Source organism: Anabrus simplex, chromosome 2 (genome assembly GCF_040414725.1).
Source record: "Anabrus simplex isolate iqAnaSimp1 chromosome 2, ASM4041472v1, whole genome shotgun sequence".
NCBI classification, from domain to species: domain Eukaryota; kingdom Metazoa; phylum Arthropoda; class Insecta; order Orthoptera; family Tettigoniidae; genus Anabrus; species Anabrus simplex.
This window is the reverse complement of record NC_090266.1, coordinates 285,749,093-285,764,146: the sequence shown is the minus strand read 5'-3', so window position 1 is coordinate 285,764,146 and position 15,054 is coordinate 285,749,093. Positions and strand designations below refer to the sequence as shown.

The 15,054-nt window shown below is 41.2% G+C and overlaps 1 protein-coding gene across 4 annotated transcripts in view; it reads right to left on the bottom strand.

The window, feature by feature from the left end:
- The window catches only part of Ca-alpha1D (Ca[2+]-channel protein alpha[[1]] subunit D), a 1,069,984-nt gene that overhangs the window by 485,246 nt on the left and 569,684 nt on the right, over positions 1–15,054 (bottom strand). For all 4 annotated transcript variants that reach the window (XM_067140589.2, XM_067140588.2, XM_067140586.2 and 1 more), the window contains one exon: positions 10,697–10,913. In XM_067140589.2, the coding sequence (XP_066996690.2) occupies positions 10,697–10,827 (131 nt within the window). In that variant the 5' untranslated portion in view covers positions 10,828–10,913. The remainder of the gene's footprint in view (positions 1–10,696; positions 10,914–15,054) is intronic.

The window sequence follows — 15,054 nt, the reverse complement described above, 5'->3', positions numbered from 1 at the left end:
TTACAGTTCCATATTTCAGAATGGCGGAAATGTCATTCTGTCACCACCCTAACGTAACGATTACAGCTAGTGGCTGTCGTCCTCGGAGGCAAAGGTTCGATTCCTAGTCCTGTCACAGACTAAAGGGTGATGAATGGGCTAGTATTTGATTTTTAATTACAACCTCTCCAGGGTGATGAGATCGTTTAGAGAAATTAATGAGAATGCATGGAAGTGCCAAGTGCAATCTTTACACTTGCGTGCAGAGTAAGTGGCCCATTCCCGTATATCACAATAGTATTTTCCTTCCGTAAGGCTTTCACATTTACCTAACTAACATTTGATTCCAACCATCCCCTAATACTTCCCTCTATAACTGTCTTGAAGTAAATCCGGTGAAAAAAATCAAACCAATGAACAATGTTCTGCCCTGGTGTGAAATGAAGAGGGGGTGGGGGAGGTTAAAATAGCTTCCTTTAAAGAAGTTTGCTATAATTGGAGTAAAGATAGATAGATAGATAGATAGATAGATAGATAGATAGATAGATAGATAGATAGATAGATAGATAGATAGATAGATAGATATAATAGGCAGTGTAATGTTATTAGAGACCCGTCCTTTTAGAGGGAGGGGTGTGACGTGCTCATCCACTGGGTGGAGGTAAGAACTTGTCAATCTTATTGATAGAAATATGCTAGAAGGGAAAGAAGTTGACACTGAAGAGGGCGGAACTCTTAGACCAAACTAAATCGCCGTTAGTATATGGGCCAAATTTCTGCACATATGCAGTGTGCATAGAGCTACTTAGTACAAGATATAGAGTGGGCATCCTGAGTAAAAAATACGGCTAGATAAAAGTTATGTATATTACATTTGATACCCCTATACTTTCTTGCGAGGTTCAATGGAACTTTGAACTACTCTGCTTCTCTAATTTTAGTTACTCTCATATTGCTGCTTAATGAGAAACGTTTTGGTTGACTGAGAGTCTCGGCTTCATCTTTCCGCCGCCATCTAACTACTGTGTACTTTCCAACCGAGGATCATTACCATTTCGTAGCGCAACTTGTCTCCCGTTTCTCACGCATAGCTTACACTAGCTAAATAGCCTCACAATGACCTAGAGTTCAGTCGCGTGCTTGGTGAAGAGAAATTCTCACAAATAATAAATCAACACTCTTTGAGCAAATTGGGTGAATGGTTTGACCTTTTTTAAAAAACCTATATAAATTGTATTATCAGCTCTTTGAAAATGTCTAAGAGAGGTCATAACATGTCTGCTAGAATTGATATTGTAAAAATCAATCAATCAATCAATCAATCAATCAATCAATCAATCAATCAATCAATCAATCAATCAATCAATCAATCATCTGCATTTAGGACTGTCATCCACGTGGCAGACTCCCTATCAGTTGTTTAACTAGCCTCTTCTTAAACGATTTCAAGGAACTTGGAAATTTATCGAACATTTCCCTTCATAACTTTTTCCATTCCCTAATTCCTCTTAAAATATCTTCTTGAATTCCAATTTTATATTTAGTTAATGGCCTAACCAGTAACCATAAGCATAGCATATCAGGTCATGTTTGAGGAATAGCTCGTAGTTGGTGAGTAATATATTATTATAATCCTAGCCTGTCCTTCCCACTGACATGATACATAGTCGGTTAAGATCACATATCACGGTCCCCACTTCACCTGTACTGAAGCGCGATACTCCCACTCTCTACTCTAGCCAACAGAACATGAAAAAAAAGTTTTCGCCTTCTGAAGCCCGTTATACAATGTGATATCCAAGTAGTTCACTGTTCCTTCTGTTAGGTCGCATCACATTATAGGACTATGCACGTTCGAACTAGTTTTTCAGTAATCCACTAAGCAGTAGCATGGTCTATACAGTGGTTGGACTAAAGTGACGCGATTTGTTCACCGCAAACTTGTATCTGTCTACTGTATTTTCATGGAAGCCAGACCATTGGTAAGTAAACATGTAAGCAATTGCATATAGCGCAATAACATGCTGTAGGAATCTTTCTCAGATGTAGGAAGGTTTTTGTAGAAATTGGTGATTTATAGAGTGAGTACACGTAACCACGAGAACCAGGCTACTTGGTCCCACGTCTAGACGTTTAATTTATCTTATAGAACGTGATAACTGGTCTATTTCTATAATTTACACACTTTAAAAGGTAACTTCGTTTTCTTTTCTTAACAGATCTGAGCATTCTGGTGTATAAATGTAAAAGGCTGCCTAGAAGTCGAAAATATGCAGATTATACTGACCAAAAGCTTGAAGAATGTTTAGCAGTGATTCAGTCAGGGCAAAAGTCGCAAAAACAAGCTGAAGAAGTCTTTAAAATAAGTCGATCAACCATCGAGGGAAGATTGAAAACAAATCCAGTCAGAAACCGGGTCATCCCAAAGTGTTTACTGAAAAAGAAGAGCTAGCCTTTGCTAGCCACCTTGACAAAGTGTGTGATTTCGGATTTCCTGTTGACGAATTTGATTTCACATTTATTGTGAAGTCTTACTTAGCTATGCACGGTAGAACTGTAACAGCTTTCAAAGACAACCTTCCAGGGCGTGAAAAATGTGGGAGAAGGAGATTTGGTTCTTGTTTTATGGAATGGGAAAGAGTTTCCAGGTCTAGTACTGAGTACTCGCAGTGATGGTGCCATTGTAGATTGTATGGAGCCTACCAGAAAAGCCTGGAGATGGCCGAAAGAGAAGGACACACTTTACAAATGGCGTGACATCAGGTTAAAAATTAATCCTCCTAAGTTAAATAAAAGAGACTTTTCACTCCAGCTGTAAGACTTTGCAACCCGTGTATTAAAATAAAAATTAAGCTCTTAGTTGATTGGAATGGATTAGTGACATTAGAACAGACAAACTACAGCACAGAGGTATTAAGATTTTGTTATAGAAATATCTTGTTCAAATCTAAAATAAGTTGTTCAGTGCCTATCATCTGGTGGTTGTTAAAATGTTTGATGTATGTTTTTCAGTGTATACGAATGGTGTTATTAAAGAACCTGTCCTACTTTGGACCCGGTGCATCTTACAATGGTTTTATAATGGGAAAACACGACATGGGTTCAAGTAGCCCAAACATGAGTGTTACTTGGACCCAATTTTCAAAAAGCTCTCCTGTACTTTGTGTTCAATACATACAATTAAAACTACTCCCGATCTACGAAATAACACCTACAGTTATATAAAATAAAATTTATGGGGCCCATTTTAAATTTTTACTTGACTAATAATCAAAAAAGTGGAAAAGAACTTGAAAATTGGGTCCAAGTAACCCGTGTTGACGGTACACAGTTCAAAAAAATTAGGGGAACATGTTTTGTAACGTCTGGTATATGCACGTTAATTTGGTAGATGGGGTTCCAATGGTCATATACCTTGAGACCTTACCTACTGAGGATATGTTAAATCGAAGTTATACTCCATCTGTAGACGTAGCCATGCATTAAACTGTCAGGTGACCCCTCAAAACAAAGTAAATAGCAGTGCGTCCGTGTGTCATTGTGAAGTACACAGACTACTGCGGTTATTTGAGCACGTTGTACGTCAACCAGCACATCTCATGAGACATCTCAACGAGGTTCAAGTCGCAAGGGCCGTCACCTTGATCCAGGAATGATGGAGTTTCCGCCGTGTTGGTTTGGATCTCAATGTCATTCAGTCAGTTATTCCCCCATGTAGAATCGCTATAATGAGACAGGCCAGTTCACAAGGAGGGTTGGACAAGGTCGTGGATGCATGACAACCCCACAGGATGGCCGATATCTGACCATCTGTACGCTGCGGCGTCGTTCAGCAACTGCCAGAGAACTGCAACAAGTCATCAGGAGGGTCACTGGAGTCGCGGTGTCTGACCAGACAGTAAGGAACAGGTTAAGAGAATTGTCCTTACGATCCAGACGTCCTGTTCGAGTGCCCCGTTTAACGCACCAACATCGCGCAGCTCGCCTTCTGTTTGCCCGTACCCAAGTCAACTGGCAACTTCGCCAATGGAGACCTGTGTTGTTCACAGACGAGTTCAGATTTCCCCTGACACCGCGTGATGGGCGTCAACGTGTATGGAGACGCCACGGTGAGCAGTACATGCCAAACGCTGTCCAGAAAAGTGACCGATTCGGACAAGGTTCTGTGATGCTGTGGGGTGGCATCAGTTTTGATGGCCGTACGGATCTTTTCGTTGTCCGTGGTAATCTCACCGCTGCGGGTACATCGAGCAGATACTGGTACAGCATGTGTTGGTTGCTTCATACGGTGTTGGCCCTGAATTCGTACTCATACACGACAATGCCAGGGCTCGTGTAGCGCGCATCACCAGAGCTATCTTGCGAGAACAGGACATTCAAGAGATGAAATGGCCACCAGCGAGTCCCGACCTTAATCCCCTCGAGCTTCACAGAAGTGTTCTTGGGCGTTCTGTTCCACCACAGACTTTCCAAGACCTCGAACAGGCTCTCATTGAAGAATGGGACATGATACCGCAACGTGACCTCCGTCGACTTATACGGAGCATGCCACGTAGATGCCAAGCTGTGATAAATGATCATGCAGCACGTACACCATACTGAAGCTCTCCAACCGTGATAAAATTCCACCCTGGAGGACTGTTATTACTTTGTTTTCGCCCCTTTTTGGACATTTCAGTTTGTGTTCTGAAAATGAACGCAAATCCATCGATGTTACTTTGTATACCTCAACGGCAAAGAATAAAGGTTTAGTTGGTAATATAATTGGGTGTGGGCTATGTTTGTGGAGCATGGCATACGTTCCAAAACATGTTCCCCTAATTGTTTTGAACTGTGTATTTTACGAAGGGTTCATAACATAACGTGTAATAGTTTTCCAGATGTCAATAACTATAGAGGTAATGACATCAATATTTTTCCTGAAAATGGAAGTATACCGTTCTCTGCAGCCAGCATTACAATAAATGATACTTTGATTCATTTTCAGGTGAGAACAACAACGTTATCTCTTGAAGGTCTCCATATATCGGTGGGCGTTGAAGGAACAAAACCTCGTATGTCACAATGCTCTTCTTATCCATTACCTTCCTTAAGACTGGTCACGCCTCCCAGCCACATATATATATGCAGTCCATCGGAACAATTTTCTTTGTGTTCGTTTTCGTATGCTTGTGTATAAAGGAAAATGAACCTTATATACAGTATACTGTAGCATACATTGCTAGAGTACGGTACGGTAAGGTTCATTTTCCTTTACACACGCGCATAGGAAAATGAGCTCAACGAAAATTGTTCTGATGGATTGCATATACATATGCGGCTGGAAGGCGTGACCTGTCTTAAGGAACAGAATAGGTAGGAAGAACATTGTCAGATAGGCGGCATTGTTTACTAAGCGCGGATATTTTATTCTTATGAAAAATACTTGTTGGATTTTGAAAATAAAGCTTATTGCATTTTTCAGTTTTTCAAACAGTACTGTTTTGTTTTTAAAATACAATATTGGTACCGTTATCTAAACAGTTACTGACACCCTGGGAATCTGCAGTACCTTTCATTATGAATCTCTCATTGCCGTTTCTGAAAGTGAAAACAGATTTTTCTTATCTCGAATGGTTTAAAAGGTAATTCAGGTGGATATTTTAGTGGTTGTTTTGTTTGTAAAAATGTATCATTGAATATAAATTCAACCTAATATCGATGGCTTACTTCTAAAACCTCGTATCACTTAATGCTCTTCCTATCCATTATTTTCCTTACGGCCGGTCACGCCACCCAGAAACATATGGATAGGCAGTCCTTCAGAACCATGTTCGTTGTGTTAATTTTCCTATGTTAATGTACAAAGGAAAATGAAACATAAATACTTTATACTGTTGGAGTCCGTAAATTCGCCATACACACAACATCCCTACAATACGGTATGGTAAGGTCCATTTTCCTTTGCACATTAGATTAGGAAAATGAACACAACCAAAATTATTCTGATGGACTGGATATAAATATGCGGTTGGGAGGCGTGACCAGTCTTAAGGAATATAATGGGTAGGAAGAGCACTGGGGCATACGAGGTTTTAGAACTAAGCCATCGATATACTGTATAGGCAAGATGGTGGTGGTGGTGATTATTGTTTTAAGAGGAAGTACAACTAGGCAACCATCCTCTTATAGACAATACAAAACTTTAATTGGAATAAAAATAAAATCTAGTTCATAGACAATTTTCTGACCGAATAGTGTCAATTTGATTATCAATTACATTGTTCAGTAGTACCATAAAGGATAATAATCAATTGCATTATACAAATATATCAGGTCACAAAATTCTTTACATGGGAAATGAATAGCGCTATAACATACACCACATAGCTTTCTGCTTTCCTTACTCTGTTTCAAGAGATTTACTTGTTGAGTTCTGTTGACTCACAATCGCGTGTTATCGTGTTTGTTATAGGACCGCAAAAAGCTAGCTTGCAGTTTTACGTGATTAGTGATATTGTGATTATAGCGACAGGAATTGCAATTTTGCTTTGCATTCGAATGTAGGGACATGATTTTTCCTTTCAAAAATTGCACACATCTATTGAACAGCACTCCTAGAGCGGTCGCCCAGATGGGAACGCAGTGATGATGTCACTCAGTTATCACGCACCTCAGTGATGGATACACAAGAAATATCAACTTTGATAAGTAGCCTTCTTGAACGTGATAATATTTCCCATAGTCAATAAAGGTGTTTAAAAGATCATCTAGATCTGTTGTTGCGTTAGAAAGTTCCCATACATACAGTAAAATCAAAAATATGTAAAAATACATTTCCCGTAAAGGTAACACGTATATACTTAGGTATGAGATTTGAAAGTAATTTGCACTGGAAGGGTCGTATTGATGACATTGCTGGGAAAGCATACAGATCGTTACATGTCATAATGCGGCTACATAAAGGATGCAACGAAGAATTAAAGGAGAAAAGTTACTTAAGTATGGTTCGTCCATTATTGGAATATGCAAACAGTGTTTGGGATCCTCGCCAGGAATACCTGCCAACGGCCGTAGCCGTGTTGAAACACCGGATCCCGTGAGATCTCAGAAGTTAAGCAACATTGGGAGTGGTCAAGATTTGGATGGGTTGTCACGCGCTGTTGTTGGGGTTAAGGGAATGGAGGAGTGGAAAGGAAATGGCCACCCTACTGCTCGTAAACTCCGGCTCATGCACACCTCTGCGGAGGTTCAGACCTGCTTTCGGGCAGAATACACCCTTTCCTTACTTACCCAGGAATACCTAACAAAAGAAATAGGTGGTGTGCAGAGGAAAGCAGCAAGATTTGTAACGGAAGATTTCAGGAGAAAAAGTTCTGTATCAGAAATGTTATAGGGGTGGGAAGCTTTAAGTACGAGAAGGGAGGAAACTAGACTTATAGGATTATATAGAACCTGTACAGGAGAGGAAGCATGAGGAGATATCCGTGAGAGGCTTCAGTTGGAAATAATTACATCGGCAGGGCTGATCACAAGTATAAAATTAGACGGGATTTTAGCATAAATACACCCCCCCCCACCGGCACTTAACGCCCTTGAAAGGGCCTTGGCCTACCCAGCGACCGCTGCTCAGCCCGAAGGCCTGCATATTACGAGGGGTCGTGTGGTCAGCACGACGCATTCTCTCGGCCGTTATTCTGGGCTTTCGAGACCGGTTTACCAGAAATGATTGGAGTAAATTTTCATTCATTGGGAAGGGCGTGAAGGAGTGGAAGAGTTTACCTGGGGAAGTGTTTGATCCTTTTTCAAAATCTGTACAGATATTCAAGAAAATAATAAACGGCAACAGAGAAAGGAAATGTTAGAGGGCGTTCGACCTGTATAGGTTATTGTAATAAAGATTTTTTGTGAATAATTTAATTCCATCCCCTTGTCTATGGAGACTGGACAGCTGAAGTAGGGGACTGCCTGTAGGGGTGAAGTACAGTGGGGACTTCGAGGGCCCCGCGGCCGCTACGGTAGCTGTGAAGCCCCTTCAGGAACTCTGAAAATCATTGGCAAAAGGGGCTCTGGTTAAGACACAGCAGGTAGTTATCCACGTCAAGTACCAAAATAGGTTTTTTAAAAAAGCAATGTACATTTAAAACTTATAGCAATATTGTAATGACATTTGGAGCACAACTAGTGTCTGAGTGTTATGAAAGGTGTTGCTCATAGGATCAGTCGTGCTGCAGTGGCACCTTCTGGTCCAGTGAGGAAAGCGATGGCAAACTACCTCACTCCTCATCTTGCCTAGTACGCCTCATTTGGGCTCTGCCATGTTTTTGCAGTTTTCCTATAACTGCATAGCCTTTGGTGGTGCTATTTGAGGATCCAACCAGCCTCTGGGTTGATGACCTAACAGACAAACAGCAATATTGTATAGTATTTTTGAAGTGATTCCATATACGGTATATGGGTTGATTATGTGTGTATGTACACAAGATATTATGAGAATAATTTTGTAAGTAATATAAATTTATTAAGGATGAGCTATGTGTTTAATAGAAATATGTTAATGTAATTTGTATAATATTGTATTTTAGGAAAAAGTCTTCTTTTCTTTTTAATTTAAAATGTAGTTGTTGAGAATAATGTAGTTTTGTGTATCATTTGCCACCGAGGTAGAAACCTCAATTGCAAATAAAGTATTTCGATTTGATTTGATATATGTTTAAGTGCCATTTAACCGAGTTCAGTCGGACTCAGTTGGGGAAGTCAGGTCAATAATGCCGTCAGATAGTTTCCCCGTTGTTGGACACGATCAATCCTGGCTACAACCAGGGAGAGAGGAGAAGCTCTTCGTCCAGGCGACTGAACCAGTTAGATTAGACTAAAGTCTGAAAGGTGGTAGCTATGGCCTTAAATAATGTACCACCGAGCTCGATAGCTGCAGTCGCTTAAGTGCGGCCAGTATCCAGTATTCGGGAGATAGTAAGTTCGAACCCCACTGTCGGCAGCCCTGAAAATGGTTTTCCGTGGTTTCCCAATTTCACACCAGGCAAACGCTGGGGCTGTACCTTCATTAAGGCCACAGCCGCTTCCTTCCCACTCCTATCCCTTACCTGTCCCATCGTCGCCATAAGACCTATCTGTGTCGGTGCGACGTAATGCAACTAGCAAAAAAAAATAATGTACCTTTCTGACATTGGTTTCAATGCAATATTTCGCTTCGCTCACATCTCAGCCTGCTAGAAAGTGGCGAAGGTCGTAATGTTGAGAAAAGGCTCGACTGATCGTACGTTTCCACAGAATTACGGAAACTTAAGCCTCCACTCAGTTATTCCCCTCTCTCTCTACAGACGGTAATCGATGACTTAAACCTGGTGTCGAAAGAGCAATTCGGCTTCTGGAAAAGCCATTCCATTAAACCAACTCTTAAGACTGACTGAGGACATCACGAAAACTTTAACGAGAGGTATAGGAGTTTGATTTCTTGATATATCGTGCGCATTCGATAAGGTCTGCCTTGACGGATTTATTTTTTAGATAAAAGCTTTTGAATTCCCTGGACACTTAACGGATTAATTGCCAATTACCTCAACGAGCAAATAAGGAGCTTTCAGCGGTACGCCCTGTCTCATGGCAGGTTTGTTTCGTTAACGCTCTTTGAAATGTTCACTTCCGACCTGCCATAAACCTGCGAACGGGAAGTTATAATTCTATCGTCACTGCGCTAGCAATACCGCGAATCTGACAATACTCTCCCTATACGTCGTCTTCCTCAAGATTGGTCACGCCTCCGAGCCACACATTGATATGCAGTCCTTCAGAACCATTTTCTTTGTGTTTTCTTATGCTGAAGTCTAAAGTAAAAAGAACCTTACCGTACCACACCGTACGTATGCTTGCATGACCTATTTACGCACTCCTGCAGTATAATGTATTTAAGGTTCATATTGTTTAAACATTCGCATAGAAAAATGGACACAACGGAAATTGTTCTCATGGACTGCATATCCATATGTGACTGGAAGGCGTGACCAGTCTTAAGGAAAACAAAGGGTAGCAATATTACTGTCAGATATGCGATATAGTTCGCGCAGCGACGACATGCTGACGACATAGCTCAGTGGTGTCTTGGTAGGCACCTAGAGTCGAGCGAAACCTTCAGACTGCACTTCCCACTCTCGAGCACTAGTTTGAGAAATGGCGTATCAAAATTAACGTTGGCAAATGTCAGGCTACGCTCTTCACGAACATACATTGTAGACTGTTAGACTCTCTGAACTACTTTGGACCGAGGACTGGCCTATAATATTTCAGGCGCCATCCATGCAAGAGTATCACATTTATTTCCCATGATATGCATTAATAACAGCCTTGCTACAGAAAACAGGCTCCTCCTGTATACAATGGAAGGCATGGCTGGCTGGCTGGCAGTTTAAGTACGGAACTAGGGAAAGTTACTTCAAGAGTGGTCGAGAAACGAGACTTCAACACATTTCCACCTAATACTGTAGTTCTTGTGAGACTGAGTGCGCCTCACCTCACCCCAGGTATCATGCAGGGTTTTAAATATCTGGCAGAGCCAGGAATTGAATCTGGGAGGCTCGGATTCATAGTAGCCCGAAGCCACGAAGGTAGCTTCATATAAGTAAGTGAAAATTTAATAAAATATATTAATGAACTATTACCTTGCGAATTACATTCATGGCACATTCAGAGAAAAATAAATAAACAACTTCATAAAGGATACTTCCACTCCACGACGTCAATGCATAATTTCCTGATGGGGTTCTTGAGTGGTAGGCAGAAGAGTGCTCGCTGGGGCCTATCTGGGGGCGGCTTGCCCCCACGCCTCACCGGTCGCTTCTTGTTGGCACTCATCGCCGTGGCGCTCAGTGCAGTCTGCCACGCTGTTGACAAGGGCTTGTCAGAGATGCTGGTGCCTCTCCCCGGCTCATGCTGCGCCCCTGCAACACACACAAAAGTATTGTTACACACCGAACTCCTATACACTCTGTTAATAATAATAATAATAATAATAATAATAATAATAATAATAATAATAATAACAATAATAATAATAATAAATGGCGTATGGCCTCCGGAGGGACATGGTGCAGGTACGTGAGGATGGGGCCCCTTCTAGGGTGATTTACCGTATGGTGTTGATGACGGCACAGATGCCCAGTAGATCTGCGCACTGAGCGAGTCTGAGCTTACTCCTTCGGATTTTAACTCTCTACGTCTGCTACTCAGCTCGTTTGGTCGGAGAACGAGCCCACTGTTAGATCGAACAGAGAGAGATTCATAAATGAACGCGTCTGGACAGACATCAAGCAGACTCATTGCTGCTCACGTCCAACTCCATGGTTAAATGGTTAGCGTGCTGGCCTTTGGTCACAGGGGTCCTGGGTTCGATTCCCGGCAGGGTCGGGAATGTTAACCATCATTGCTTAATTTCGCCGGCACGGGGACTTGGTATATGTGTCGCCTTCATCATCATTTCATCCTCATCACGACGCACAGGTCGCCAAGAGACCTGCACCTAGCGAGCCGAGGGACACTGCCGGCACTAAAAGCCATACGACATTTCATTTCATTGCTGCTCACGATCAGTCAAAGTTGGCGATATTTGAACAGTGAGCTGTGTATGACAACCTAAACTCGAAATTCGACAATAGACTCAGTGACTCGGTGGGTGATCAATCTCCGAGTTTTTGCCTTGTTTCTGCTCCTACACGTGTGTGCGTTAGGAGTGCTACATGCAGTGATGTGCCAAAGACCAATGCATGTGTCAACAGTTCACCAATGAATGAGGCACTTGAATTTCGATTTTCCGAGCTCCTCGATCTGCCCTAACTTGTTCTGTTTGTTGTAAATGGACAGACTCGTTTGTTCAGTAAAGTTGCGCTTCTTTCCAAGCTTTATTTTTCTAGGGGCTTCACGTCGCACCGACACAGATAGGTCTTATGGCGACGATGGGACAGGAAAGGCCTAGGAGTTGGAAGGAAGCGGCCGTGGCCTTAATTAAGGTACAGCCCCAGCGTTTGCCTGGTGTGAAAATGGGAAACCACGGAAAACCATCTTCAGGGCTGCCGATAGTGGGATTCGAACCTACTATCTCCCAGATGCAAGCTCACAGCCGCGCGCCTCTACGCGCACGGCCAACTCGCCCGGTTCTTTCCGAGCTAGGTCCTTTCAAACACTCATTGACCGGAGTGCTTGAGTAGGAAGCTTTGAACGACTCTAGTCACAGCAAAACCCATCTCTGCTCGCTAAATGAGATTGAAGGAGTCTGTCTACACGTCGTTTTAAACAGCTCAAATACCCAGGCCTGGATTTAGAGGAATTAACTAATGAAGGTTAAAATACCCAACCCTGCCAGGATTCGAAAACAGGGCCCCTTCGGCCAAAGTCTAGAATGCTAACCATTTAATTACGGAGCCGTATTTAATAATAATAATAATAATAATAATAATAATAATAATAATAATAATAATAATAATAATAATAATTCGTCGCCGTAAGACCTATCTGTATCGGTGCGACGTAAAACCACTAGCAATAATAATAATAATAATAATAATAATAATAATAATAATAATAATAATAATAATAATAATAATAATAATAATAATAATAATAATAATAATAATAATAATAATAATAATTAGAAGAAGAAAGTTAGTTCAGCATATCGATGCCTTACTTCTAAAATCTCGTACGTCACAATCCTCTTCCTACCCATTATAGTCCTTAAGACTGGTCACGCCACCCAGCCACATATTTAAATGCTGTTCATCAGAATAATTTTCACTGTGTTCATTTTCCTGTGCTGGTGTGTAAAGGAAAATAGACCTTACCACACCGTATGTAGGGATGTTGCTTGCAAGCGAATCTACGCACTCCTGCAGTATAATGTACTTAATGTACTTAAGGTTCATAGATTTTAAGTGACTCTAGAGTGACAGAACTTTGCCCCACAGGAGTTCATTAATAGACTGGAAATCAATGGCAATGCACAGGGTTAGTTTGACATTGTTTCCTATGCGTATCATTGGTAGAGTTTAGACTTCCTGATCCCAAGAGGCCGGGTTCAAACACGGTACAGGTAGCCAGATTTTGGAAGGGTGAAGAAAGTCGAAATTAATGCGGAGGCAGCCCAGAAGGAGTCATATTAAACTGCCTGCCTACAGTAGCAGAGGCCATATGATTATTATTAGTTTGATATAAAATTCACATATCTCATTAACGTGCTTGTGAAATAGAAGAAACAAAGCTGTGATTAGTAGAAATTAACAATTCACTATTATAAAACTATGAATTTTGATTCATTTGATCATTTTAAGATATTTTGATCATAATAAGTTTGAGTGATCCAGTTATATTCATTGATGTGATGTATCATTGTCCAGTACTACATGACAGTCCCATTATGTTCTTTTTTTGTTTATTACAAAGTACTTAAAACGAAACATTCTCAACAGCAATTATCAGCCGGAAAACAAACTGCTCAGACGTGCACGAACCCATAAACTACGAATGAATATTCAAGTCGAAAGTGTGTGTTTCAAATCCTGAGATTACAGTAGAAGGTTTAATGGTACCATGACTCTACAGTCAGGCTTCAGTCCTAAGGGAAATAGTCAATAATATATAAGGCTACAAGTACAAATGTAAAATATGTAAGTGAAACTTAAAGAAAACCATACTCATCAAACTCTTACTACAATAGGCTGCTCGGTTCCCCAGAAATTCCAAGTATGTTCACTTCCACTTCTCAAGAAGCACACAACCACCGCACACTGTAAAAATAAGGCTAAATCGATAGATCCCATGGAGGGTTGGCGTCAACAAGAGCACATGGTAGTAAAACTTCGCTCCATGATCAACCATGCCATGATAATTGTCTCTTTCACACGATATAAAGCCAAAAGAATATCACGTCTAATATTCTGGGCCGTGAAAGCGAGAATCTAAATTTTGTAAGCTGCTTTGAAAAAGTCATCCATCCTGTTCTTGTCGTGATTTATACGGTGGTAATAGTAACTAAGGATTGTTTAAGGAAATGGACACACTTGCGAAGGTCACTCCATTGACAGTCTGTTCCGCAGACCTAAAATGAAACTGAGTTTCTTTGAGTCCACTTGTTTCTTCATGCTATTCTAGTTCCACCCAGTCACGCTAATTTAAGACGTATTTTAACAGGTTATTTTTAGACGATAACGTATAAACGCTACGTTTGAAGGAGCATAGTTGGAATACTGACTTGCTCCCATCCGAATAACCGTAAGCTGAAAGCAAGTTCACCACTGGACTTGCGTAACTTCAAACTGCTACCTGAATACTTCCATTAAAAAAAAAGTTGGTATCGATATGTCCATTATTAATAATTACACCTAAAAGATGGTAGTGGAGTAGAACATACAGCCAGCAATTCAACGCCGAATGTTGGGCGACGGAGAATAACCTGACACCCTAAAAGGGACAACGGCTTCGGGCGGAGGAGCCCTCTGGGAGGATCATGGACCCTCCGAGGACGAAATGCTTCTGAAACTCATCAGGTAGTGTCTGTACTCCGCGTTAAGGGCAGCTACAAGGGCTTCTGTTCTCCAGGTTAGCAATGGCCTATTAGATCCCATGGAGGGTTGGTGTCGACAAGGGCAATGATAGTAAAACTTCGCTCCATAGTCAACCATGCCATGATAAATCATTCGGGAGTAATTATAAGGGTTAAAGCATTCCCTGACAGGGACGAACACTTAGAATCCCCTATAGATGTGAGAAATGGATGTGGGGTACCGCAGGAACCACGTCTGTAGTAAAAGGAATCAGTGGATTTCGACATAGTTAGGACTGACGCATGGAATATGGGATCAATGATAGGTAGAGGAATGGAGGTAGCGGAGGTATTGATGTGAAAGAAGGTAGATATAGTCGCTGAGGAAACAACATCGCGTGTCTTACAATTTTCTTTCTATCCAATATTTTCCTTAAGACAGGTCACGCCACCCAGACACAAATGGATATGAAGTCCATCAGAACAATTTTCGTTGTGTTAATTTTCCTATGCTGATGTGTAAAGGAAAATGAACCTTAAATACAGTA